This window comes from Engystomops pustulosus, chromosome 5 (assembly GCF_040894005.1).
Source record: "Engystomops pustulosus chromosome 5, aEngPut4.maternal, whole genome shotgun sequence".
Lineage (NCBI taxonomy): Eukaryota > Metazoa > Chordata > Amphibia > Anura > Leptodactylidae > Engystomops > Engystomops pustulosus.
Genome location: NC_092415.1, coordinates 32,699,091 through 32,726,932, shown reverse-complemented (window position 1 = coordinate 32,726,932; position 27,842 = coordinate 32,699,091). Strand labels below are relative to the sequence as shown.

At 43.8% G+C, this 27,842-nt stretch overlaps 2 protein-coding genes across 2 annotated transcripts in view; one reads left to right on the top strand and one right to left on the bottom strand.

Moving 5' to 3' along the window:
- The first annotated feature begins 765 nt into the window (after positions 1 to 765).
- On the top strand, positions 766 to 11,488 carry OSGIN2 (oxidative stress induced growth inhibitor family member 2). Its single transcript, XM_072151570.1, has 6 exons — positions 766 to 937; positions 6,935 to 7,071; positions 8,071 to 8,207; positions 8,434 to 8,625; positions 9,603 to 9,694; positions 10,292 to 11,488. Exons 2-6 carry the CDS (start codon positions 7,005 to 7,007, stop codon positions 11,313 to 11,315), a joined length of 1,512 nt encoding a protein of 503 aa, XP_072007671.1. The 5' UTR covers positions 766 to 937; positions 6,935 to 7,004; the 3' UTR covers positions 11,316 to 11,488.
- Positions 11,489 to 16,787: 5,299 nt separating this feature from the next.
- Positions 16,788 to 27,842, bottom strand: part of NBN (nibrin) — a 37,960-nt gene continuing 26,905 nt past the window's right edge. Inside the window, exons 12-16 of the mRNA XM_072151568.1 lie at positions 27,259 to 27,372; positions 25,734 to 25,892; positions 25,128 to 25,241; positions 22,532 to 22,581; positions 16,788 to 16,870 (exon numbers count right to left, since the gene is read on the bottom strand). Of these exons, the coding sequence (XP_072007669.1) occupies positions 16,837 to 16,870; positions 22,532 to 22,581; positions 25,128 to 25,241; positions 25,734 to 25,892; positions 27,259 to 27,372 (471 nt within the window). The 3' untranslated portion in view covers positions 16,788 to 16,836. The remainder of the gene's footprint in view (positions 16,871 to 22,531; positions 22,582 to 25,127; positions 25,242 to 25,733; positions 25,893 to 27,258; positions 27,373 to 27,842) is intronic.

Here is a 27,842-nt window from a genome sequence, read left to right as displayed (position 1 = left end):
ATCGATGGTGATGTTGCCCCCTATCTCCTATGGGTGCTTCTGTTGTCACCAATAAGTACAGATGTGACCCCCTGACTACTATAGGTGCTGCTACAGTAACTCCCTATAGATGGTGATGTGATTTCCTGTCTCCTATGGGCACTTCCTTGAATAGGTGCTGCTGCTGTCTACTATAGGTGGGGATTCCCTTTCTTCCATGGGTGCAGACGTTGCCCTCATCTCCTATGGGTGCTGATGTGACATCCTATCTCCTATAGGTGGTCATGTTGCCTCCTGCCTCCTATAGGTGCTGATGTGACATCCTATCTGCTATGGGAACTTCCTCCTATAGGTGCAGCTGTTGTCTCCTATGGGTGCTGATATGTCTCACATGGGTGGTGATGTGACATCCTATCTCCTATGGGTGGTGATGTGACATCCTATCTCCCATGGGTGCTGATGTGACATTCTATCTCCTATGGGTGGTGATGTAGCCCCCTGCAGGTGCTGCTGTTGTCTCCTATGGGTGCTGATATGTCTCTCATGGGTGGTGATGTGACATCTTATCTCCTATGGGTGGTGATGTGACATCCTATCTCCTATGGGTGGTGATGTAGCCCCCTGCAGGTGCTGCTGTTGTCTCCCAGTAGTCGGTGATGTCGCCCCCTATGGATGAGGCGCTGCTCCCCTCCGTCTATATTAGGGATCGCTTTCTCCTCCCATGACAACGGAGAACTACGTCATCCTCCTGATGTAACGTCTCAGTGACCACGCCCCCGGCATCTGTCATGGCAGCCCCGCCCCCCGCGCTCTCCCCGCCCCCTGCCGATCACAGTGAGGCATTACAGGCCGGCGCGGCGCTCTGCCCTCCCACACATCGGGGCTTTAAATCGCCGGCACCGGCCCCGGGGGCTGCAGAGCGGAGCAGAGGGATGAGCCAGTGACTGCACGGCAGCGGGTGAGTGACGGGTAACACTGGTGCGGAGGAAGGATGCGGCTATTGCATCAGACAGTGTGCACGGAGCCTGATGAATGGAGGGGGATGAGGCGCAGCACATGTCACAGCTCCCGGCATCCACCGGCCTCCAGCTACTCCGGATCCAAGCCATGTTCACACTGTGCGGTTAATTTACTATGACGTTAGATTAGATATGTCCCATCCATGAAATCCGGGCTGATCAATGGGGCATCTAATGTGGGCACCTGATGGAGCCTAAAGCTATCTTCTAATCTGTAAAATCAAAATTGTATGAAAATTGTTGCAATGGTTTTCCTGTAGTTCCTTTAGACATAGAAGTAAAATCTGAGCGGCTTTGCCAATGGTATTGATTAAAGTATCCAGCGGTTTTGGGTCCGCAGCTCCCATGCCTCTGACTGCAGCAGAATGGGTGTGATCTGACCTCATATACATTGTATGTAGTCTGTAACCATGGAGACTCATCAGTTTGTGCGGGAGCTGGAGACACGCAATCTATAGTAAGACTGCTTCTATCGGGGGTCACGAGCAATAAACACCCCTTATTGTCTTTATGTAACCTATGGCAAGTGACCGTCATCATCTTACGAGCCGTTTATCTTCCGTGTGTTGGTTTGGTATGATGTATGATGTGTGGACTATTCATACAGAGCGGAAAATTTCTCCGGTCAGATGAATAGTAAATACACGGAGCAGCGCTGCACACAATGTGACCATGCTCCTGCGTACACAGAACCAGGGGACATAAGTAGGAACTGGAGTAAAGGCGACTTAGAGGTGTATTCCTAAATCTGTTATTTATGACATAACCACAAATGTTGTCATAAATACTTTGTGGCTCAGTGGTTAGCATTACTGCCTTGCAGAGCTTGGCTAATGGGTTCAAGTCCCAGGGTCACCATCTGCAAAGAGTTTGTATGTTCTAACCATGTTCGTGTGGGTTTCCTCTGGGTCCTCTGGTTTCCTCCCACACTCCAAAACATACTGGTAGGATGATTAGATTGTGAGCCCCATGGGAACAGGGACTGATTGGCAAGCGCTGTGTAATCTGTGTGCTCTGTATAAATAAAAGAATTATTATTATTATTATGACACTGACTCACCTTCCTGCAGCCCGGACAGTTTCCCATTCGTGTCTATGGGAGTGCCGAAAAGAGTCAAGTGTATAGCCTTGGTTACTTTCATCACCCTCATAGGTTTATGTGCATAGTAGACGGGGTAAAGCTACAACAATTGGGAGGGCACAACAACCAACCAAGAACTGTGGTCCCTTTAAATGATTTATTCAATGGGATACAGTCAGACCCCCTCCCACCAATCTGATATTGGCAGCCGACCCTTAGGTTGCGTTCACACGTCCGCTTTTTCAAATGCAGTTTTTGATGTCCAAACCAGGAGGGGAGTTAAAAAAAAAAGCCCTCACCCATTACTATCCCTATCTTCTTTTGGCTTCAAAAACCGCATTGCAAAAAGCAAATGTGTAAACATACCTTAGGATCAATAATCCCATCCCGGAAAACCCCTTTTTAATCTTCTAATGGAAAATTTCACCAGTCTGAAAGCGGGAAAAGAACAGAGTTGACTAATTTATAAAAAAAGCAAAACTCCTTTTGTATTGGAGAGGACCTTTCACCACCTGCTTCAAATCCAACGCTTAACAGTAAATAATCTAACGGTAGGAGCTATGGAAGACGTTGCCGCTCGACAGGATTTCATGGAACGGTGCCTATTAAAGTGTGCAAAATTTTGGGTTGGGTAAAGGTGGTGAAAGATCCTCTTATAGTAATATTTTCTCTATTTAGTAAATAATTTCAAGCTTTGGTAACTGGATATCCTGTCGCAGCCATGCCTGAATCCAACACCTACCCTCTCATTAACCTCTTATTTCCAGGACTGAACAATTTTGTGACAAATTATTATTTTTTTTAAATGGCAAAAATCCCAATTGTGATAAACTATATAAAAGTAACTTGCCATATATACTCGAGTATAAGCTTAGGGAGGCAAATGCATTGGTCACAGCCTCCCCTGCAGCCCCTGGGTCTATTAGAAAAATAAAATTAAAATAAACTTACATACTTGCTTTTTCGATTCTCTGTGCGGCTCTTCCATCTTCTCTTCGGGTGTAACACAGCGGGCAGAGATGCATCATGGTGTGCGGCGGTAAGCAGAACGCTTAGTCACGTCTTTGCCCACTCTGTTACATGCGAAGAGGAGCCGCCAGGAGCATCAGAAGGTGAAGAAGTAAGTATATTTTTTATACTCTTGTACAGGTGGTCCCCAACTTAGAGGACCCCTAGTTACAAACGGATCTCTGGATGTTGGTAATTTACTGTACTTTAGCCTTGGACTACATTAAACAGCTGTAACAGTTATCACAGGTGTCTGTAATGAAGCTTTATTGATAATCCTGGTTCTTATGACAATCCAATATTTTTAAAATCCAATTGTCACCAAAAAAAATTCTGTCTGGGGCTACAATTATAAAGTATACAGTTCCGACTTGCATACAAATTGAACTTAAGAACAAATCTACGGAACCTATTCTTTACGTAACCCAGGGACTGCCTGTAGAAACAGAGTAGGGTTTTTTTAGCACATTTTTTTTTGTGCTAAAAAATTCTGCTTATATACAGTACATATTATGTGACTCCTGAAAGAATGACTCAACTGCTGGCCCATGTTCTATCCAAAAGCTAGAAAAAAAAAGCTCCATTGATCCCATAGACGGAGCTAAGTAGAGCCAGGTAGTGCCATGAGCCAAGGGAAATTCCAGAGTGCAGGTGCAGCATTAGAGAAGTTTTACAGACAGGAGATGTGTTCACACTAGCATCATGGCTTCTATGAGTAGCAGAAGCTGTGGTGGTGTGCGGAGCATTGCTGATGGCTCCATACAAGAGCTGGTTAACTTATTACTTTCTTCTGACTCGGAGCCAGAAACCTAATTGCTTTGTGATGAATGTGCATTTTTAGTGTTGCTGCTCCAAAATTAAAATGGCCAACTAATTAAAATAACAAAGCCAGACTCTTGTAGGTCACGTCTTCCAGAAGACTGGAGGAAAGCTCGAAAAAACCCATCTCTTGCTTTATAGATTGTGTGATAACACTGGGATTCATTACGTGCACGGAAAAACCGGTCAGTGTGATCCTCCGATGTGTCACAGATGTCAGGATGGCGACACTGGCGAAATCTGATCTGGGAACGCCGCTGACGGTCAGAATCCACTAATTACATATCGCATTGGTAAACACGAATGGCAAGCTGTAATTTTTAATTTTAATGGACGTTTAAAGTGCATCTCCTGTGCAACTTTTTTTAAGCAGTTTTCCCCTCTGCAGACTCCATCCCCCCTTGTGCGCTAGTCACAGCCCCACCAAGCGTATGCATCGCTTGGCAGGAGGGGGAACCCGGTGATATCAGTGTCCATATTAGGAGCGTGACATCAGAGGGAGAACACCCGTTCATCAGCAGCATCCAATCACCTGCTGCTGCCGAAGTTCCCTGCTCCCCCTGCATTCGGGGAGGTCCCCAGGTGACTTATCCCACTGTACAGGCACACATCGGGATATGTCTGGGCCATGCGTGTAAGGATGCGTCAGAATCCTCATGACGTGTCCTTACAACATAACGGGGTGTGAACTCCACCTTAGAGGTTGTAGGGTGAGCGTCATTTCAGAAGCCCCGATCTTTTGTTCTATAAACACGCTTTTCATGACATATTTAAAATCCGGATCTCCTCTTTCAGATCACATCTTATGGCTTAGCGTGCTACAAAACCAGAGATACAGGCAGCTAAAGACGCATAGCTGGAAATGCGACCTGCACAGAAAGATCCAGTCCCATCCAGCTGCAGCCTGTTTCCTCACTGCCTGTACGTCCAGTTCTGTAGCCCACAGAACTTGTAAGCCTGATGGGATCTGAAAGATGAGATTCTTATCTTTATGACACATAATGAATGTTTCTAGGTGCTATAAAACAGAAGATAGGGGCTTCTGAAGTGACCCTTCCCCTGCAACCAATAAACACTTGAAAATGCGAGAAGAGTCATATTTGCCTGACTTCAGGGAAGATTATTTTTTTTTAATAAGGAAATTATGGACATTAACACCTTTGTGACTGATGGTCATTGGTGCCTGAATGTCCAGGTCAATTATTGACGCTGCTTTAAGTGAGGATATCTCTTCTTAAAGCTTTACATATCGTAACAATTTTTACTTTGTTTTTTATTCATGATGTGAGACTTTAACTTGATTGGATAGTTTTATTAATTACATTTTTTTTTTCTTTATAAAATTTGCCAATAATTGACTACAAGGGGGAGATTAAAGGGGAGATTCTTCTGTTTTAAAATGACATAAAATTGTGTTTCTTTGTGCCAGGGTTCAGGAGATATGGAAGTTTGTCATGATTAAGACGTTTATGAATGTCCGTTTTGCACTGGGCATGTACAAATAGGACGTATGTTGCTGTATGGCAGTCGGGAAGGGGTTAAATACGATACCTTAGGGGACTAGTAGTTTAGTGGGTTGAAATCTGACAGGTTCCCTTTAATCTCTTGGAATAAGAGAGAAGGCCTCCTAATCTATGTAGCAGTGTGTGCGTTTCCCATACAGACTTCTATAGGGAGCTGTAATGTGATGCTTCAGTGAGCTGTACTATGTCTTAGAAAACCGAGACAAAATTCATTGGATATTTTTGGGTTGGTCCATCTGTTCAGTAGAAAAGTAAAGGCATATGAGATTTTCTACTGATAAAATCTTCAAAATGTTTAACATTTCCTTGTACATGGAGGTCAGTCCAAGGACGCTGACTGTGCCCCGCAGAACCACTAGGCTATGACACATAAGGCGGAGACAGACAGCAACTGTCCTATGATAAGGGGGTAAAGATGAGAATTTGTTGTGAGTACTGGAGAAAAGCTCTGGGAGTCCAGCTGTGAGTACTAACTTGGAAAGCTCTGGAGGGGAGCCATGAGGCGTGACCACTACTTGAGCAGTGAGTGTGCGCTCTGTGAGTCTTCACGCAGTGGTGGAGGATGCTGCCTGCTGGTCAGACAAGTTATGTGACCCTTCCTGACTTTTGGACATGTTTCCCAGGCTTGATTAGAGTTATGCTGGTGTCCTGTATAACCGCTCGAATCCTAAAAGGTGCACACTCCTCCTCCATCCTGTGAAGAGTCAAATGTACCAATGCGGTTCCTACAGAAGCTCCAGGCCTGGTAATAGTTCTACTCCCTTAAGACTGATTTATTTTTATCTTTCCACTTAAGGCACTTGCTCTCTATTCAGGAAAATATCTTGGAGCGACACCAGGTCTCTGCGGAGACTAAAGAAAAATCTCATTAATTCACTTGCTTTCTCACGCGGTCTTTGAGGACTATGTTGACCACATTTGATCTTAAGCTGTTGTCCTACAGCTATCCTTCCTGACCTGCCCTGAGCAGGTGTATGCTAGGTTCACAAAGAGGTACAAATAATATCAATGGGTAGATGAAGCCTTTATTAAATTGGGTATATTAAAATACCACAGTCCTTCACCTGATGGCTGCCATAGTGAAGAGGATGGCCCCTCATTAGTAGACTGGAACCCTACAGTGATGGCAACCAAGACGGTGCTCTGCCTTCAGCTGGTACAGTGCCCAATGTTTCTGGGCTATCCTGAGGCCAGTAGTAACTTTTGGTCAACCACTTTACACATTGTGTCAAAATTGTGTTCCCGTCCCACTTTCTGTCATGTGACTTCCAGTATTCGAGCTCATGTGTAGCGCGCTGCCCTCATACCAGCCGTTCTTGTGACGTCCATCCTCGCACTGCGCAGAGAAGAACTTCTTTGTAGCTGAGGAGTAAGAAGTGGAATTCCAAAGTCATTTGGCAAACGAATAAACTCTTGTGTGTTCTGAAGCCGACACAAAATGGAATAGAAAACTTTATAAAGTATATTTTACTGATGTATTTCTCTCCCCTCCCCTCCTTTTCCAGCAGTGGCCCTGACACCAGAAGATTGCCTGAATAGTCCAGCACTCCAGCAATAATATTACACCCCGTAGTGATGCCTTCAGCTGAAGAAAACCCGCTCTCAAGTGACCCTCCACTAATCCTTCCGGTAGTTATCATAGGTATGGACTTGTTTCTATTCATATATGCATTCATTATGGGGCCCATTAAAGCGCACCTGTCACCAGATTTTCACTAATAAGCCTAATAACAAGTTCCTTTAGCATTATACTAACTTGTACCCACACTGCTTTTAACTAAATAAAGCATAGTTCCTATCTCCAGAAAATGAAGTTTTTAAGCCAACCTGAAGGAGCAGGGTGACTTGCCTGCAGACATGAGGTTAATATGGCACACAACCTTGAGACACTTTGCTCCTTCAGGTAAGCTCACAAACTTCATTTTCTGGGGATATGAACTATGCAAATTCTTTTTTTTTTTTCGGTACAAACTGTGAGGGCAAAAGTTAATGTAGTGCTATGGAAACTTGATATGCTTATTAGTGAAAATCTGATGACCGGTTCCCCTTAAGCTCGAAAGCCTGTATGTGACCATGACCTTCTTAAGTTATGCTCCTGCCTGGGTCTCCTGTTGGAATAAGTGGAAAAGAATTGAGGGGAGGGGGGGTTCTTTTTGCCTTCTATTTCAAATGTACTTGTATTTTAGCTTTCAGCTTATTTAATGGGGTTCTCCGGAAAATTACTGTTTATGGCTTGCATTTCAGATGGGTTTTCAATATCCGTGGGGGTCCAACTTTGGGTATCCCCGTCAGTCCACTGTAGGTTCTTTAAGGCTTGCGCCTGTTGTTGCCATAGAGGCGATGCGACTCCTTGGTGGGGATCACAGTAGCCATTTATCCAATGACTCCCTGGTCCGAAGTTGGGCAGTAAATATTGAAGACCTAGATTGTAAGCTTTTCCAAGCAGGGCGTTTCATGGGTAATGTCTGATTTTTGACAGTCAGGCATGGTGACCTGGTGTACAGCCCTCTCTGTGTACCATGCGCTCCATTAGGCACAACATGGTGTTTATTGGACCTTTGTCAGCTGCTGCATCTATACCTTAGCAGCTGTTGCTAGATGTGGACTGTACCTCCTGTAATGTATGCATTTTCCATTTCAGGGAATGGACCATCTGGAATCTGCCTGTCGTACATGTTGTCTGGATACAGACCTTATCTGTCTCCTGAAGCTCTACATCCCAATCCTGTTCTCCACAGCAAGTTAGAAGAAGCGAGACATCTTTCTATCCCTGAGCAGGTAGTTCACCTTCTACGTCTGGTGATTTCAAACCCCATTTTAGGTACAAATAAGAAAACTGGGCTCCTCTACCAGACCACAGTTGGGACAATTCCCCCCCATACATATAAAACTACTAGCCATACCAAAATTGTCAGATTTGGCCACTGTTGGTGGCTACATTTCTTAACCTATAATAATTTTGGATAACACGCTGCGTCTCGCACTTTTGTGTATCCCCTTGCAGGATTTGGAGTACCTATCGGAAGGATTGGAGGGTCGTTCGTCTAACCCTGTGGCTGTATTGTTTGACACGCTCCTGCATCCAAATGCTGATATTGGGTATGAGTACCCATCTGTCCTGGAGTGGAAGTTGGAGGAAGAACACTACATTCCTCATATAGTCCTAGGGAAGGGGCCCCCAGGCGGAGCCTGGCATGTGAGTGCACGCTATATATTTCATATGTTTGTGCTTTGAGCCTACAAAGTTGTTCCAGTGCAGCAACACTATACAGACCGTGCCGGGGTTGTGTGTACAGGATGGGTTCAGAAGGTTTGTTAGATTTGTATGCAAGTATTATGGGTCAGATTTATCAGAAGTGTCTTGGGCTGCATTCACATGATCCTCGGGACTCGTATGTACGGCCTCAAGTTCGCGCACTTACATACGTCCCCCATAGACTGTAATGGGCGCACCATACCCTTCCATACACAGGGGGAAAGGATATGGCGCCGTGCGCCTTGCATCACTATGTAGAGGGGAGGGGTCACCCCTCCTCCTCCTCTCCAAAGTATTTTTTTTTTTTTTTTTTTTTTTTGTTTCTGGGTTGTTATGTGAACAAGGATGAACAATAAAGCTTCATAACACCTTTGATAACTCTTATATTGATCATCGCAGCCTTGGGCCGACGTTCAGTAAATTGCCAACATCCAGAGAACTTCACCTGGGGGCACAGTAGGCAGAAAAGTTTGTCTTTAACCCAGGTACTTTTTAAGTCGGGGACTAACTATACATTAATGGAGTAAGAACAGGTTGCAGTAAAACTATTAGCTTTAAAAAAATATTCACGTGAAAAGTCTGACCGCTGGACACCAAGTGGACAGGTTCATTGAGGGGAAAAAAGTAAGACTCCGTAAAATCTGTTGCCTATGGGGTGTTTGGGGATGGCCGGGTCAGCTGGGAAGCTTCTATCATAACTCAGTTCTGTTAATTTGGGACAAAGATGTAATTACCAGAATTGGCCACTTATAATATTATGGAGTTCTATCTAACAGACAGTAAAGTGGACATGACTCTTATCTTAATGCCACTGACCCTTCATCATGGAGGCTGTGAGTCAAACCCCCCTAATATTGAGGCCCGCACCAATGATAACCCCATTATATAAAATGGATTTATTTATGTTTTCTTTTTAGGATATGGAAGGATCCATTCTGACTCTCAGCCTTGGGGACTGGATGGAGTTACCTGGCCTAAAGTTTAAAGACTGGGCTATGGGTAAGAGAAGGTAAGTCCATGCTCCTGTGTGACACAAGCTACAGTAAGTGGCCACTGTATTGCATCAGTACCATTCTAAATACAAATTTATTGATTTTTATGTTTTGAAGGGGGGAAAAAATGCCCCTAATAAACTATATTCTAGTGGACACTGTCCCCCTCCACAGCAAAGTCTATGCATCGTGAAGAACAACCAATAGGAATGGCTTTCTGCCCTGCTTGTCAGGAAAGGAGCATAGAGTACATTGCCGTTGAGTAGATTCAAACGCCCATAGTACTGTGTAGTATATGGAACAAGTTCAAATCCCAGTTATGGTTGTAATGACCTGAATTTTTCAGCATCATTGGCGCTCAACGATACCGTAATTTAGTTTAATTAGAAGAGTGATCATGGTGGGATTCACATTATGACTGTGTGACTCCAGCTTTAGTAGAAACTAGAAGGCCAGAGGGGGAAGGAGACTGATTCTTCTCAATCGCCTACAGCAGCTGCAAATGTGAGGTATAAAAGACCTTGGACGGCATTCTTTGAATTTTTGTAGTGCTAAAAATAATGTAAAACACTTTCAGTAATTCAGGATCTTTTGTATTTTATTTTTTCACCTAGAAATGTAAAGAGTGACCGTGCGACCCCAGCAGAAGTGGCGTCCTATTACAAGCATTACGTGAAGCTCAAGGGAATTAAAAGAAATTTTATAGACAACACTTACATCGATTCTGTGACAAGACCTTATCGGGAACCAGACAACCCAGCAGATGGTCCATGTGAAGAAACCTGTATTGATAAAGAAAGTGGGAGTGTCCTGAAGAACTGGGAAATTCGTGGTTATCGGAAGGCGGTGGATGGTTCCCATCAGCTTTTCACTCTCTTTGCAGAAAATGTAGTTCTTGCTACAGGAACTTTTGATGCCCCAGCCCGACTGGAAGTCCATGGAGAGAACCTTCCTTACGTTTCACATTCGATTGCAGAATTCGAGGAAGCCGTAGGAAAAGGAAGCCTGAGCGGAGTCGTAGATCCGGTCTTAATTGTAGGAGCGGGGCTGACGGCAGCCGATGCGGTTTTATGTGCGCTCAATAATAATATTCCGGTCATTCACGCATTCCGTAGAAGATGTAACGATCCAAATCTTATTTTTAAACAGTTGCCTAAAAAACTTTATCCAGAATACCATAAGGTGTACCATATGATGTGCACACAAGTCTCTTCTGCTGCTTCCAACTTGTATCCACCTTATACAAGTTACCCTGAGCACGTGGTACTTTCTTTCAAGCCAGACAAGAAGTGTGTCCTTCAGAGTACCAGCGGACTAAAGAAGGTGGTGAAGATATCAATGGCTTTGGTCTTGATCGGGTCACATCCAAACCTCTTTTTCTTAAAGGAGCAAGGTCAGAGTCTGGGGCACCACCCTGATCAACCGATCACTTGTAAAGGCAACACCGTGGAAGTCGATCCCTACACATACGAATCGTGTAAGGAACCCAATCTGTTTGCGCTGGGACCTCTAGTTGGTGACAACTTCATCAGGTTTCTGAAAGGCGGCGCCCTTGCCATAAGACGATGTCTAGAATTGAGGCAAAAGAAGACGAGACATCGAATTGTGGAAAGCGGCAGTGAGGATGGGGTTTCTTAAGTGTCCAATACTCTTGTCGTCTGGAGATTTTAACCCGATCCCTTTTCCATGATCTGCAAGCTTGCAGATTCCATCAGTATGTGTTTTTGCACAGTGCAATGTATTTCATAATCTATGGCAAGACTGAAATAAAGTGCTGTTGTGTAGAGGATCCAGTCTACCTTAGAGGATAACCGGATTTTACGTCCTATGTTCCTTTTAGATCTTGTGCAGCTGGTTACATTTTAAGTACTGATTTTTATTTGTTTGGCATCTTTCAGCCTTCGAGTTCATTCCTTGGTACGTTGTAAGCTTTATGTCTGAGTTCAGTGTTTTCGGGCCGTAGAGAAATAGCCACATGGAGGTTGGTTTGTCTCCCATGCTGATTGTAAGTCTGAGCTAATCCCTGTATCGCTTTTAGCTTAGTGACCTAGGCTGTTTAGTACATTGATGTAGATGTACTCTCTTCTAGGATGGAGGGGTAGTGAAGTGCTCTTATCCGGTAAAACAGAAATTTTTAGCAGAAGTCAAGGACTGATGATTGTCCGGGTTTATATCCGGCTCTGATTAAACTTAACATTCTCTGAGGCTTTCCAGATGGACGTCATATCCATTTCTTCTCCACACATCCAAGCTCCTTAATAAACCACATGACCTTTTAAAGAATGTGAAAGTTGCAACTTTCTAATCCCATTGTATGCGGACTTTGGTATTTTTAGAATGTTACGGGATCTGTGATGGAGGGGGTTGGGAAAGTCAGAATCTTCACGATTAATGCGCTGTTCATTTCAAGTGGTTTCTAAACTTTAAAGTTGTCCTATGTTGAATGATCCTCGTAATCCCAGTATGGCCATGTCTCTCCTCGCCCCCTGCACAGAGCCGTTGTCCAAATATTTGGACAGAGGTACCTTTTTTCTCTTTTTTTTTTTTTAGTTCCGTTCGTTACCGCAATGAATTAAACTGTTGCAGTTCAGACTTTCAGCTTTATCTCAGTGGGTTAACCCAAATGATGGCTTTAAAATGTGAAACCCCAAACATCTGTCTCTTGTTAAAGATGACATGGATATAGTCTGGGCAATGTATGGACGCATTAAGACTGTGCTCCGTGGGACCCAAGTTTAAGTGACTTATGTCTACCATGAGGCTGGGACCAAAGAAGTCTACTGGGTGGGCAATCAACATTGAGGGGAAAGTTAGTCTTTGTAGGAGTGACATGTACCGGGTCCAATGGGTGGGGTATGAAGACTCTCTTCATAGTTCAGTAGTGCAATGCCTTTGTCAGGAATTCTTTAACGTCTAAAAATATAACTCATTAAAGCTTTACATATCACTGTGTCAAGGACTACGTTAAAAGGTTTGGCAGTACAGAAATGATATATTTTGTGTCTTTATAACTATGTGAATGTCAGTGACTAATCGCCCGCTGAGACTGCAGTCCAAAGTCTTTGTTTACATACAGGGAAATCTACTATCAAAATCAATCATGATAAATCAGGAACACTAAGGCCCGTTCCACACTTGCGAGTGTGATGGGATGAACTCGCATCACACTCGCAATGCCCGGCCCGAACGCTGCACACCGGGATTGAACTGACATGCTGAGTTCAGTGTCGCAAGTGTGGAACGAGCCTTACCCGTAGATTCAGGCACCGTGACTAAGGTAATCTTTGTTATCCATGGCCTCCTCCCTTCTAAAATCAACTTTTCTAATTATGTTTATAAGCCTGAAGTGCTCTGGGGAGCGTTATCAGAGCCCCACCGTGCTCTGACCTCACAGGCTACACGGTCGCTCCAGTTTTCTGGCATAGAAGCCTTTATAAATGCTACCCCATAATCCCTAACATATGGTTAACTGTCCCTTTTTTTTGGACACACCCCATATTTCTGTAGTACAATGATGGCCAATAATTTGAATTATAGTTTTTTTTTTTAATGTGCATCTATTCCATGTTTTTGTTGTGTCACCATGGGAAGGAGAAGTGCTCCTGCATTGAAGCACTTGAATCTATAGCACACAGAAGGTTACAACCCCAGGAGGAAGGAGGCCATGGATGACAATTATAAGATGATTACCACAGTCAGTGTGTCTGGTTCTCTTGCTGGATTTTTACTGGATAAGTGAGGATATTAACCTGACTATAAAGCATGAACTGGAGCCTTAGTCTTTGGACCCATTTAATAGTAAGCCACAATTTCTAATGGCGTTCTTAGTTATGGAGCAGTAACTACACCAATGGCCAGTTGTGTAACTTGAAGCTTCTGGACCTATACGCCGGCCATATGGCTTGTCTACATGGTCCTATGCTGTGACCATACTGAAGAGCGGGAATCTATAACGTCTTGTATTTTAGTACAAGTAGCCATGGATTAAATCTATTATCCTGTAACACTGGACATCACTGCCAAATGTGGTAAAACATTAAAAATACATTGACTTGTATCAGGAAATCTAGGCCTGAACCTGGTCTAGGCACATCACAGACTAGACAGGTCATGGCCTTCAGACTAACCTCAAAGGGGTTAGGTTTAAGGGGAATCTATTGTGCATTTTGACCATACAAAGCTGCAAAGAGTGTTGAGTATCATCCCTGGAGGTCGGTGTAATCATACCTTTGTGTGATGCAGCTCATGTAAGAGCTCTGGGCGGGTCTTTCAGCCTTAAGAGCTTATTGCTCTCTGCTGCCCCACAGCCCCTCCTCTCTCCTCCCACTTAGAGCTGTATCAGGATTTTGGTTGGATACTTACAGCAGCCACTCAGGGCAGAGGGGAGGAGTTGTGAAACCGTTCCTTGCAAGAAAGCTCTTCAGGCTGGAAGTCCTGCCCAGGGCACTTGCAGGATTAAAAATTAACTTTTCACAGTCCAGAAAGCTTCTCACCACACACACAATGATCTGATTATAAAGTTTTCCAGGGCCTATACCTAACAATCTTCAGTTAATTATAGTCAAAAATGATACAGGATTCTTCTTAGCAGCTAAGATCTGGTTATACCCATAGATTACGTTTTTTGTTTTTTTGTTTTTTCTGGGGGGGGGGGGGGGATTTGTGTTATTATTATTTTTATTTTTTTTCTCAGTGTAAGTGGCATTAAAAAATTTCTGTCTGGCACTTAACTCTATTGAGGAAACATATCTGCTTGCCTAAGGTGAACAGAGTGTCAATGGGGGAGTCTTAAAGACGATTGTTTGGCTACCTGCTGTTTCCCGGGGTGGGGGGTATTCTGTTGATAAACTAGTAGTAGTAGTACAAGTTGTATGTTTTACTTCTTGCCTATAGGGAATATTAGAAGTGGCATGTGTAGGCCTGGCCTAAATGAATGTTTCCTGCTGCAGCATTCACTACACTGAACCTTATGTACTATGAGTACGCAGCCCCTATAACTGTGTGCGGCCTTGCAGAAGTTTTGTACTAAAATTTCCCCACTTGTAACATTCCTTTTCCGTTCCTCTGTCGTCCGTTGTGAAGTGTAACGTTTCGGCGGATGAACCTTTTTTAGGAGGCCCAAACTGTATAACGTCTGCCATGATCATTTCTAGTTTCTCTGTGAAACATCCGTACACTACTCACACATAATGCTGTGTAACGGTGAGAATCTATTCAGATGCTGTATGTAACAATTTGCTGTGCAAAATATGGTTGTTGAAAATGCAACTTTATATTATGCAATATAAAATATATATAAAGCCAAAAAAAACACCTGCCTCGTGTCTGTTTCTAGTAGAGGGTCGGATCTCTGGAATCGGAAGCTGAATCCGAAGCTTTAGATGTTGGGAGAAGTTTCCACGCTGTGGTTGTGTAGCAGTTACTGAAAAATGTGGAGGGAAAACTCAATGGTTTTGATGGAATTGGGCCAAAAATAACATTGCAAAACCGCATGTGTGGCATCCTGGTCCTGAAAAATGTTACTAAGACACCGACGAAGGCTTGAAGTTGTGGTAGATAATTCTTTGGATCTCAGAGGAGCTCTAACCTAAGCACTGCCTACAGGTATCTACTGCATAAGAAGACAGGCGCTGGTACGGGGATATTGGACTGTGGAGCTTCTATTAAAATTCCTCCCTCTAGCGCCCGGATCTATAAGGTGGCTCCGGCCTCTTAGTATATACAGGTACAATCTCCGCTAGGTCAGACCTGGTGGACTTTCTGCTATAGTCTCCACCAGCTCCTGCTCCACACCCTGACATTCCCCAAGTGGCACGTAGAGGGGAAAATCCACGGAAGTAGAGTAGAACGTATAACTCTCCCACTAATCAGCAGATGAAAGCTCAGCTATATGCGCTACGTTTTGTTCTGATGCCACCAGGTCTTGCTGCAGGTGAGAACCATATGCATTTCCCAATTTCTCTGACCTATATTCAATTATTACAAATGTGTGATCTAATTCCATTATTACTAACACATCTGACACTCCATTGTGCAATCCATGTTCACAACATGTAAGAAGGTGAGAAATCTCTAATATGACGAAATGAGAGTGATGGCCAAAAGTGACAATACCAGCAAAGAATCTGATTTAGTAACACAAGCTTCATGGTCACCTTAGGCCGGTCATACACATAGTAGTTTTACCTTACAAACTCCCTCCGTGTGGGAATTACCGGACCGAACCTAGAATCACTGAACCGCCAAGCTGAGTTCAGCAGTTCCAGATTTAGTCCGATGAATCCCACATACACAGAGTCCACTGGAGGGACACTTTTGATAAATCTTCCCCAATACTCTGTGTATGTGGGACCGGACCATAACTAGAACTGCTGAACTGGACTGAGCAGGTCAGTGATTCTAGGTTCGGTCCAGTAAATCCCACATACACAGAGCGGGTCTGTCAGAGCAACCCTGTGTACAACTGGCCTTGAGCGTTAGCTTGTGGTGTTAACGCACGGGTTTTCAAACGCATCACAACAGCTAAGAAGCGGAGATTTGCCTAATTACATTACCGTCAACATTACTTTTAACTTAACGCATGCATTTGGTAAACGCAATGTTGACAGAAATGTAATTAAGCAAATCTACTCTTCTCAGCTGTTAACGTCCCGTGTGAATGCACCCTTAGGCTGTATACACACGAAAATATGGGGGGAGCGCTTATATTCTCCATAGGCGGCTCTGGCACCCGGGCGCAGTATGGTGAGCACACGTTGGGGTAAATGCAGTGTGATATCCCAGCAGTTGGACCCTCAACAATCAATTATCCCTTATTCTGGGAATACATTTCCCAAGGAGAAGTAAATGAATCATTTTCTTTCAGTTCTGTGTTTTATTAGAGCAATTTAGTAATTTTCAAAACTAAAATGTTACTTTCTAGGTTTAGATAACCCTGTACACCTATACAAAACCTTATCCCATAAACAGGAGCCACTTAGACCACGGCCACATGTATGGTGGGCACAGAAGCCTCTTATGGTCCTATACAGGACCGCTTACAGAAATTCTGACCAATGTAATGTACAAATAAAAACTCCTCATATATTCAATCATCACTTTACCAATATAAACACTGAAAAAGACCTTTATTTGCAATATGTAAGATTCTTCTACCGTCTTAACGTCGTCTTTTGACCGTTTTCGGATTATACCTGCGGAAACATAAAATAAGGTACTTTACAATGGTTAGAACCCGGGCCTATAATAAATATCGATATAGCGCCAGCGTATTCCGCGGCGATGTACAGAGCAGGGGGAAACATATACAGACAAAATAAGACATTACAGAGTAATACTATGGGCCCTGCTCACAGGAGCTTACAGACAAATAAGTCACACGCTAGTAATGCCGAGGACCATAGTGAGGATTGCTCATTTTGGATGTGGGGACTGAACATGTGTTGTGTTGACTTGTCCTTGTATGTCTGTAAGACTTCTGAGAACAACGTGTCAGCGTTACTAAACCTCAGCCCAGAGGAAGGGGAGTTGTGACACTTTATGGTTCTCTATTGCAGTTTCTTCCAAGTGCTTCATTGCAACAGAACAACAAAAAAGGCTTAAACACATTATATGGTTAATATACCTTTCTATAGCCACTAAACAGCAGATATTATGATAACAGCATGGAAGAAGGGACTCCTTACATCATATATCGCTATAATGCAAGGAGTCCCACTCTCTGCACTGTGGTACTGGCTTAGCTGTTATCTGCAAAAAGAGTTTTTGTGTTTCTGTGACCGGGGAGCTTACACTTTAAGGGCTCATGCACATAGTCACAACATGATACAAGGAGCGGACAATTTTTTTCTGTTTGATTCCCCATTATGGAGAGGCTAGGACCGGTCAGCTGTAGTATTACTATAACTCCCAGCCTCCATATAAGCCTGATGGGAATTGTAGTTTCATCACAGATGTGCTATACACTTCTGACCTCTCTACCATAAAGGGGTTTTCCACTGCCGCTACCTGTCCTGATGACTACCTCCAAGCCATTAAAGGGGTTGTACCAAGTTTGTATGTTATCCACCATCCTATGGATAGGAGATATTATAGCAGTCTGATCCCCACTCATCATGAGAACAGACGCCCAGCAATCTAAGAATGCTGGTCCTGTTTAGAGATGAGTGGACCTTTCTGTTCGGTTGCACCCCGGGCGACCTGGACACATTGCCGGATTGTCTGCCGAATAGCTAATCCAGCATATTAATGACCTAAGCAACTACCCATGACGTTAGTTGGCCAGGGGTGTCCCCTAGACTAATCACAGTAGTAGTTACGGACATTTATTTGCCGGACAGGCTATTCGGCAGCAATATGTCCAGGTTGTGCAGTGTGCATCAGAACAGAAATGTCCGCTCATTTCTAGTCCTGTACACACTATTCCGTTGGCCTTCTGTTCCAATACTATGGGTCCGTCAGAAATTACAGCGCTCAGCATATATGGGAGTGCCAGAGACACCTGAGCGCTGAGCTCTGCAATGTCTTACACTCCTACAATATTAAATAGAGAGGAGGGACGCAAGCTCAACCTCCCATTAGCCCATTAGTGAGAACAGTATCCCAGGATTGCTGGGGGTTCATTCCTGTGATCGGTGGGGGTCCCATCAGTTGCACCCTACTAATCAGATTGTTACCCCAAAACCTGTGGATAGGGAATAAACAGGGGAACTTGGTACAACCTATATAACTGTGGTGTATGAAGCATGGGCATTACTATATAGGAAGTGTAGAGGCTCTGATCCCACCTTGGAGTCCAAAGAGGTGCTAGACGATGGATTGTTGGGGTAGAATCTGCTACACATTTAGAATTTTGGGGGTGAGAAGCTTTTCCAAAATTCTGTTCCTGTCTGTAGGTTGTGTCTGGTACTTCAGCCCGACTCAAATATTGCTTACACGACGCAGCAACCCCCCCCCCCCCCTTTACAGGAACCATTTAAGGTAAGTAAGCAGCTATGATTTTATTCTCCTGTACAATTCCTTTAATTCACACAAATATTCAGAATACGCTTCAGGCGTGAGGTGTACAAATAAAACAAACGGCCTGTTGTATTGGTGTCGTCCCTGGTGCCAGCGCCTGAGGGGGATATAACCTCCCTGCCTCCAAATTAGTTACGACACCTGTAATCTACGCCAAACTCGTCTAAGACCACGACCCCTTTCTGTGAGGTAATAAGCCAGACCCAATGAGCGAGGATCCAGAGCGGCTCCACGTAGCACGAGGGGATCTAGCATCTTCTCCCTCCTCGGATGCCACTTACTTCTCTTCTATTTGCTTAGGCCGGAAACAGCGGCAGCCAAATTGCATCATCGCTTCGCCTGGAATATAATTGTAGCCGGCCGTGGTTTCTAAGCAACTCCTGATTATCCTTCATATGTGACAGGAAGGAAAAGCAAACAACCGCTGAAAATAACCTGCACTGAGGCCTAATGTATAGCGTCTGCCCGCTGCTTCCTTACTAGGACAATGACACGTAACCCCGGGCATCTACTTCCTAGACTCCATTCACACGCAGTGTCAGGACATAGATTTAACCCCTTAATGGAAGGCCTGCTTTGGGTCTTAACAAGTTGGACCAAGTTTTCAAGTCATCCCCACTCACAGGATAGGAGATAACAATCTGATCAGTGACGGTCCAACTACTGGGACCCTCACTAATCACGAGAATGGGGACCCAACAATCCAGAGAATGGAGGACTATGCTCCGACAGGATAAGGGATAACAATCTGATAGGTGAGGGTCCGACTGCTGGGACTCCCAACGATTAGACAAACAGGACCCCCAGCATTCTGGTGAACAGGGGGATCTCACTGATATATTGAGTGGCAGGATGAGCATATATATGTCTAGATGCTCCATTCAATACTATAGGAGTGTAGAAAATTGCTGAGCACAGCGCTATTTCATCTCTGGCACTCACTTAGACAGCGAGTCAGAGTGATGGAGATAATAGAGCGTTGTTCTCCGCAATTCTCCATCAGAATGGGACCCCAAAAAATCTGGAGATAGTATGGGATAGTATGTCTGAAATAGTCCAGTACAGCGATGGAGTATCTCTATAACTCACTTAAGACAGAGAATTAGTGTGCCAGAGAAAGCCAAGTCTCTGCAATTTCTCACACCCACCATGTTATGGAGACCTCCATTCTCAGGATTGCTAGGGGTCCCGTTCTTGTGGCTATTGAACAATTTCGCTTAGTTCGCTTCTGTATTCTGATTCACTGTCTATTTGGGCACCAGAGATATCTGAGCGCTGTGCTCTTCAATTTCCAAAACTTCCATAGTATCGGAAGGAGTGGCGGCTCCTCCTGCCACTCCACCCATTAGTGAGAAGGGGATCCCAGTTTGCTGGGGGTCCTGTTCCCGTGTTTACTCTGGGTTCCAGCAGTTGGACCCTTACCGATCAGATTTTTATCGCCTATCCTGTAGGATAGGGATGGATTTAGTATGTGGAAAATGGGAAGCAAATTTGCAAGTCAATGTACAGTATATATATGAAAGAATTATGCCACCGATCTGAAGTATAATAACCAAAAAGGCACCAAAACGTGCAGCATACCCCGACCCCCAAATATATATATATATATATATATATATATATATATATATATATACCGTATATACTCGAGTATACGCCGACCCGAGTATAAGCCGAGGCCCCTAATTTTACCACAAAAAACTGGGAAAACCTATTGACTCAAGTATAAGCCGAGGGTGGGAAATGCATTGGTCACAGCCTCTCCAGTATGTAGCCAGCCAGCCCCTGCCCCAGTGTATATAGCCAGCCAGACCCTGCCCCTGTGTATATAGCCTGACAGCCACTGCCCCAGTGTATATAGCCTGCCAGCCCCTGCCCCAGTGTATATAGCCCCCCCCCCCCCTTCCCCGTCGTGCAGCACAACAATACCGGATGGATCGCACAGAAGATCTACGGGTGCCGCCAGAAAGGCGAGTTTTGATTTATTGATTTTTTTGACTCGAGTATAAGCCGAGTTTGGGGTTTTCAGCACATTTTTTGTGCTGAAAAACTAGGCTTATACTCGAGTATATAAGGTATATATATACATACATACACACACAGTACATATACACATTGCACCAAAGGCTCGGGACAATACATATGAGCAGGATTACGGCCTGTACTACGTCTATGCTGTCCTGTACTATTCTATATTATACCGATATCTACTCAGTATTTCCGCTAAAACACACAATGTTGTTTCAGTTGACCGGGATCAATGATTACAATAACAAGGAATTTAGATCTTGATGGTTTTCCACAAAATTATTACATGGGAGAGGAAACCTCTTTGGCATTTCTCCAATTTTTTCCATTCGTTAATCATAATGGAACATACGCCGGATACACTTCACTGAACTGTATGTGGAAAATACATTACAAGCATCCACTGATCAATTGCCATCTAGATATTAGGATTCTCTAATACAGAAACAGATCAATCCAGAAATGATGTAGCAGCAGAAGAATATATAATACACATAAAAGGCAGACTGAGAACTTACCAGAGGCCTCTTCTTTAGTCAAACCCTAATTATAAGAAGTGTCTCAGGACAATAGGCTGCCTCCCCCGTTTTGGGTTTGTTTACCTGCAGCGCCACCACAGGTGAAATTAGACACTACACAGTGGCAGGATTTGTTTCCATCCAATCCACTATGTTTGGACTAAACCCCCAAAAATTACAGCCCTCCGCTCGACTTCAGGAGACTTTTCGAATTAAAATGTTTTTGTACTAAATTTGTAACAACCTTAATGGACATCTACCACCAGGATGAAGGATTGTAAAACAAGCACACTGACATCCTGGTGTGTGCCCCCTCTGGCAGGATCCGCTCTGCTTTAAAGGACATCTACCACCAAGATCAAGGATTGTAAACCAAGCACACTGACATCCTGGTGTGTGCCCCCTCTGGCAGGACCTGCTCTTCTAGTAGATTCTTAGGACCTTGCTTTTAAGGAATGAAAGTTTTAACAATTATGCTAATTAGCCTGAGGGGCTTATTTGCATAATTTTTAAAACATTATATTTTATAAAAGCAAGGTCCTAAGAAGCTAAAAGAAGAACATAAGGGGCAGGCACCAGCATGTAAGAGTGCTTGGTTTACAATCCTTCATCCTGGTGGTGATCAGTCAACTCTCCCGATATGTCCGTTTAGTTTTTAGAAAAAAAAAAATTTCATTTGGAAAAAAAAAAATAAAAAATTCTTGCAACTATGTTGTGTGGTTCCCCTGGAAAATGGTTAACAAGTTGACAACTGGGTGTTTCCATACTTACTGACCAATCAATGCTGACAATTTTACGGACACACCCATATGAAAAGTGAATGGAACTATTAAACTATCAATATACTGATACATCTGGGAAAGCAGATGACGACACAATGCATCATTCTGAGCTCCGGAATGGCTATTTCTATGGGAACTAATTACATGAGAATCCTAAAAGAAGACAAGTGCTGAATTCACACAAAATGTACAAAATAATATTGGAAGTTTCCAGTAAAAAAATAAGATTTGATGGATGTGGTGCCAGTAAAACCCACTGAAGAATGTGCCAGTCAGCCGCTCATTAGGGCTGGAGAAATAATGGTGCCCTTTACACATGAAATGGATAAGTTCCAGGGTGGATTCTCATTCCCATTGGAACATTGCACACAGGAAGCCAAAAGCTGCTTAAAATGTTCAAATGATGTTTATTACACACGATATGCAAATTAGACTTTTTTCCAAAAAATAGGGCTGCGGCTTTCCAAAGGGTGGCGCTAGAGGTAGAAAGCAAATTTACAGGACTCACCTAAAAAGATCCTCAGCGAGTGACTGTTCTTTGGCTTGCTGGGTTTGCACCTGTTAAAAAAAAACACACACACAAAAAAACCTAATTTAAATACAACATTTTGCACCAATACAGGACCAAGGATTATCAATCGAAGCTTCATTACAGACTCCTTACAGCTGATCATTGCAGTCTGGAACTATAATAAAGCATCCAGAGAGCTTCACCAGGGGTCACAGTGGGCAGAGGTGTCTGTCTGTAACTTTGGCTCGTCTGTAAGTCGGGTGTACTTAAGTAGGGGACCGCCTGTATAATAAAATGTCACACGGGGCAGCTCTTCTGTTGATTAGGCACTGGATTGATGAAGGACTAGTGGCAAAGTGTTTTTCCTCAGGATAGGCGATAAACTGTATCATTTCAGGGGGTTCCATCACTAGGAACCCCAACAATCCTGCCCCTTCTTTCAACCTGTAGTGAGCAGTGTATCTGTGGCTTTAACACAGATAAGGAGGCTTAAGATTAACCTTTTCCACACCAGGAATATTACCACCAGGATGAAGGACTGTATGCAAATGAGCCTGAGGGGCTCCAGGTTCCATAAGTATTAATGGAGCCTGGAGCCCCTCAGGCTCATTTGCATACAGTCCTTCATCCTGATGGTAGATGCCCTTTAATGATTTAGCTCTCTGTGGTGATCAGACTATCCAGGGTTTCTATCAGTCCTACAGAGATTACATAGAGCACAAGTATTGTGGTGCAAATAAGTAACAGACACTTAAAGCGGTTGTCCGAAAAATTATTAAAACAAAAAAAAGGTTTACTTCCCTGCCAGTGTCCCGCGCTACCATCGCTTCAGTAAACAAACCGGCCACGCCCATCTGTCCAGCATATACACCTCGGCCGGCCAGAAGATCAATGCAGAACCGGAGCAATTGCGGCGCGGAACACCGGCAGGTAAGTAAATGTATATTTTTTTTAAGCAGCCCAATCCCGGACACTTTTTTTTTCTTTTATAAAGTCTCAGAGAACCCCTTTAAAGGGAACCTGTCAACAGCACCCCCCAGTCCCCACAGAGCATAGTACATACACAGCTGAAGAGTTTTTGTAACAAAAAAAAGATATGTTATATAGCACCTTTCAATGCCATGTGCTCTGTGACTAGGCACTTGTCCCCTGGGAGTGGCTATAGAGGAGCAGCCCCCCCCCCCCCCCTTCCCCACTTTGGGAAACCGCTCCTCCGCGAGTCCTCTGCAAATATAAGGAAACGCCAATCACCCGGCTTAGCGACACCCCCTGCTCCTGGGGGGCTGGGGGTGTGCTAAAAATGAGTCTCCTGGTGACAGGTTCCGTGTAACTTATAGATGAGTGATTAGTTGTGATTTTAGAGAAACCCCAATTGAGGAGAATAGAAGAAAGTAACCCTTTAACTTTTTTGTTGATTTGCAGAAAATTGTATTTGTGCGTCTGAACATTTCATTTATATTCCCATTGAGTATATACAGGCGGCCCCCTACTTAAGAAAATCCAACTTACAGACGACCCCTAGTTACAAACGGACCTTTGGATGTTGGTAATTTACTGTACTTTAGCCCCAGGCAACAAAAATCAGCTGTAACAGTTACCAATGGTGTCTGTAATTAAGCTTTATTGATAATCCTGGTTCGTGTGACAATCCAACATTTTTAAAATCCAATTGTCACAGAGACCAAAAACCATTTTGGCTGGGGTTACAATGATAAACTATACAGTTCCGACTTATATACAAATTCAACTTAAGAACAAACCTACAGAACCTATCTTGTATGTAACCTGGGGACTGCCTGTACAGTGTTTTGTCTATTCTGCCCATAAGGCGATAAAATATTCAGATTAACCTGGGTCGCTCTTTTATTTAGGTTCACGATCGTCCATGTTTTTTTCTTGGTTAATGTTATGCGCTACCTGAGCTCGTTTCTGTCCCAACATAAACACGTTACGGACCAGGCTTATATCTAACAATAAACTGATGGCAATTTAACCAACTGACAGGGCTCCATTTCACTGGGGCTTGGGAAAGGGGTCTCGCAGCCTTTCAGAGTTTGGATGTCGGTGGTCATGTAGGCCACTCCTTCTCACTTCCAGTGCCCTGAATCCTTAGGATAAGTCATTAATAAATGAGGATGTGACACTATGGATACAGCAGGGAGCTGAGATTTCCTTCCAGGTGCACACAGCAGGAACTACTCCCTTTCCTTTCAATGAGAGCAATGCAGATGAGCGGGGATGGTTGCTACACTATGGACGGAGCCATCTGATTCCTGATTTGATGTATTGAATTGAATAGTCCTATGAATAATCTAACCTACGGATAGGATACTAATTGATAAAGCCTGGAAAACCGCATTCAATAACCAGTAAATGCAGGCAGACTCCTGACTGTTGAATGCAAGGTTTTAGTTTCTTTCTAGAGAGAAAGGGATTTAGCGTTTTCCTTGTTATCTTATCCTATGTACCAGCACATGATGTTATGGCTGCTACGACGGTATGTAAAGCCAGCTCTATCAGAAAATACAGAGGGCCCATAAACAACCGTTCTGCATAACCTTCTGCTTTCTTCTTCCCTTTTCTCGCTTCTTACCTCCATTTCCTGGCGTAACCACTGCTCCAGCTCAGAGTTCTTCTTTCTGTCGTGTGCAATTAAATCAGAGCCTCCGATGATATGAGGAAAGCTTCCAGCCCCCGGATAGGCGATCTGTTAACATGGAGAATAAGTCTATATGAAGTATGTAGACAGAAGAAGAGTATAGCGTTACCAATATGAACTTCACCCTGTATGTTAAGGGGGACCTGTCACGGTAATCTGGAACACTAAACCATCTAAACCAGTGTCTGAGCAGTCATTCAATGCTGAACCAATAGAAAATGTTTCCGGAGGGGTGGACTACACCGGCTTCAAAAAAATTACTGCGCTGGAGCAGAGAGCTCAGTATAGAGGCAAAAACATTTGTTTTTTATGTGGACACAGAGAAAATAGTATGGGGTGTTATGGGACACTAAACCATTGATCCATGCCCCAAATTCCCCCCGACATGTTCCCTATGCGAGAATATATTAGGAAACCGGATACTAGAGGCTGTCAAGGAATCAAATATTCCTCTGCCCTTATGACCCCTTCATATATCCTGGATAACCATCAGTGAGTTATACTGTATAGGACACAACACAGAGATCATCGCATTGTTACCTTGCGGAATTTCTTAAAATTAACCCCATTTTCTTGATTTGTTTTGTTCATCTTCTGGCTGTTTCTTCCTGGTCGACCGACAACTAGAGATCGAAACTCTGACACCAGGAGTTTACTTGGGATACCGTCGTCGTTTTCTTGCTTTAATCGGAAAGGCACCTGGAGGAACAAACAGTCTTAATGTCTAGAGGACGAGCTACACAACAAGTACAAAGTTATCAGACAAACTTTCTACAAGTTTCAATTAATTTGCCTAAAGGGGGTTATAGAACTATTTAAGTTATTACCTATCCCACAGGATAGGGATAAAAAGCTCAACGATAAAAGGACGGACAGCAATCCCCAGTATTGTTGTCCTATTGTTGATTAGATCAGCAGGACAAGCATGATCTCTGCCTCTCCATTCACATTAATGAAAATTACTGAACACAGCGCTCAGGTATCTCCAACACTTCTATAAAAATTGAATGGTCACATGCTAACCCTGCCCCTCCACCTATTAGTGAGAACGGGACAACAGCCCACCACAGATCTTAAGAATGGGGGTTTGTTGTGCCCCCGTTGCACTGTATATGCATTGAGCAGTCGGCTCATTTCTATGGCGCTGACAAAGATTGATGAGGATGGTGCTCGGCGATCTCAGTCAGCACCGTAAAAATGAACAAAGTAGCCAGCACATGCGTGACTGGCTGCTCTGGTCATCTCAAGTGCAACTGGGGTACAACAGACCCCTTTTCTCGAGATCTGTGGGGGTCTTATTATTGATCAGTAAGTTAGGCGCTTTCCTGTAGATAGGGCCTAACTTGCTATGACTAGAGAACCCCTTTAACTCGGCAGGCGCTATCTGGCTGCACAGTGTTGGGGCCCGTCATATGCACTGCGTATGACTGAGCAAACTTGATTGTTTGAAACCAGCCTTTGAGTGTGGTACTTACCTCATCTACAGAATAGGGCCTTACTTGATGATCAGTGGGGGTCTCAGTGCTAAGATCACCACAGATCACGGAAACGAGGGGTCCCATGTACCTTAGTCGCTCCGTCAGAGTAATGGAGCAGATGGAAAATCCCAAATGCTGCGCTCGGAGATCTCCGTCAGCTCCATAGAGAGGATCTCTTGTTTTCGTGATCTGTGGGGGTCTCAGCTCTGAGATCCCCACTGATCATAAAGTTATCCCTATCCTCGGAATAGGGCACAATTCTGGGAAAACCCCTTTAAGCTTCCTTTCTATTCTAAGTACTGGTTGTAGCATTTCACAAGTAAACCCCTACAGCAGTCACTGAGAGAAGCAGATAGGGCACTTTAGGGTTATGTCTCTGGGGCACTTGCAGATGGGGCAGGTCCCAGATCGAAAGTTCACAAAACTGAGGTGTATAAGTATCTTTACAGCAGATCTTCAGGTTCCAAAGGTTTGTAATAGAAATATCACTTACCGTCCCTACCAACCTATCCCTGAGATGACCGCTGGTCTGGGGCTCTTTGTAGTGAACTAGGACTATGACATTATATAAAAGAAAAATGAATTACTTTTGTATCTTGCTGAGACATCGGCTGAGACACGGGCTGAGATATTGGCTGAGATATTGGCTCCTGTTTGATGTCCGGCTCAGTCTTTACATTGTGAATCACCGGCGCTGGCACCTACAGAACAAATAAAACATCTATAAGTGACACATTATATATATGTATGGTGGAAACACCCACTGTATTCCTCAAATAAGACTTGTCAAACCCAGGGCTAATACACAAGAGGAATGTAAAACCCACAACGTTAACCGAAAATAATTAATCCTCTGAAGTGACGATCCAAATATTACAGGAATGTAAAGCTGGGAACAAGTTTTGTTCTCTAGTCATGCAGAACATGGGCGACTTCCCGAAAATCACGCAGGATCTGGTATGTGATGGCAGGGCCAAAAATGTGGCAGAAGCTAAGTGACTAAAGACAGACATTGTGATCCATTTAACCCCTCATTAGCCACAGGTTCTATCTGTCCAATCATCATACATGTAGATTCATACTCTACTACTACTGATTTGTGTACAATACAGTCCCATGGATTTCTGTCCAGACTACAGGCTGTAGGTTTGTTCTTAAGTTGAATTTGTAT

Excerpts from the sequence above, each read along its gene's own strand:
- OSGIN2 (XM_072151570.1), top strand. The coding sequence starts at position 7,005 with ATGCCTTCAGCTGAAGAAAACCCGCTCTCAAGTGACCCTCCACTAATC. Across the intron at positions 7,072-8,070 it reads CCTTCCGGTAGTTATCATAG|GGAATGGACCATCTGGAATC; the intron begins GTATGGACTTGT and ends TTTCCATTTCAG. Across the intron at positions 9,695-10,291 it reads TGGGCTATGGGTAAGAGAAG|AAATGTAAAGAGTGACCGTG; the intron begins GTAAGTCCATGC and ends TTTTTCACCTAG.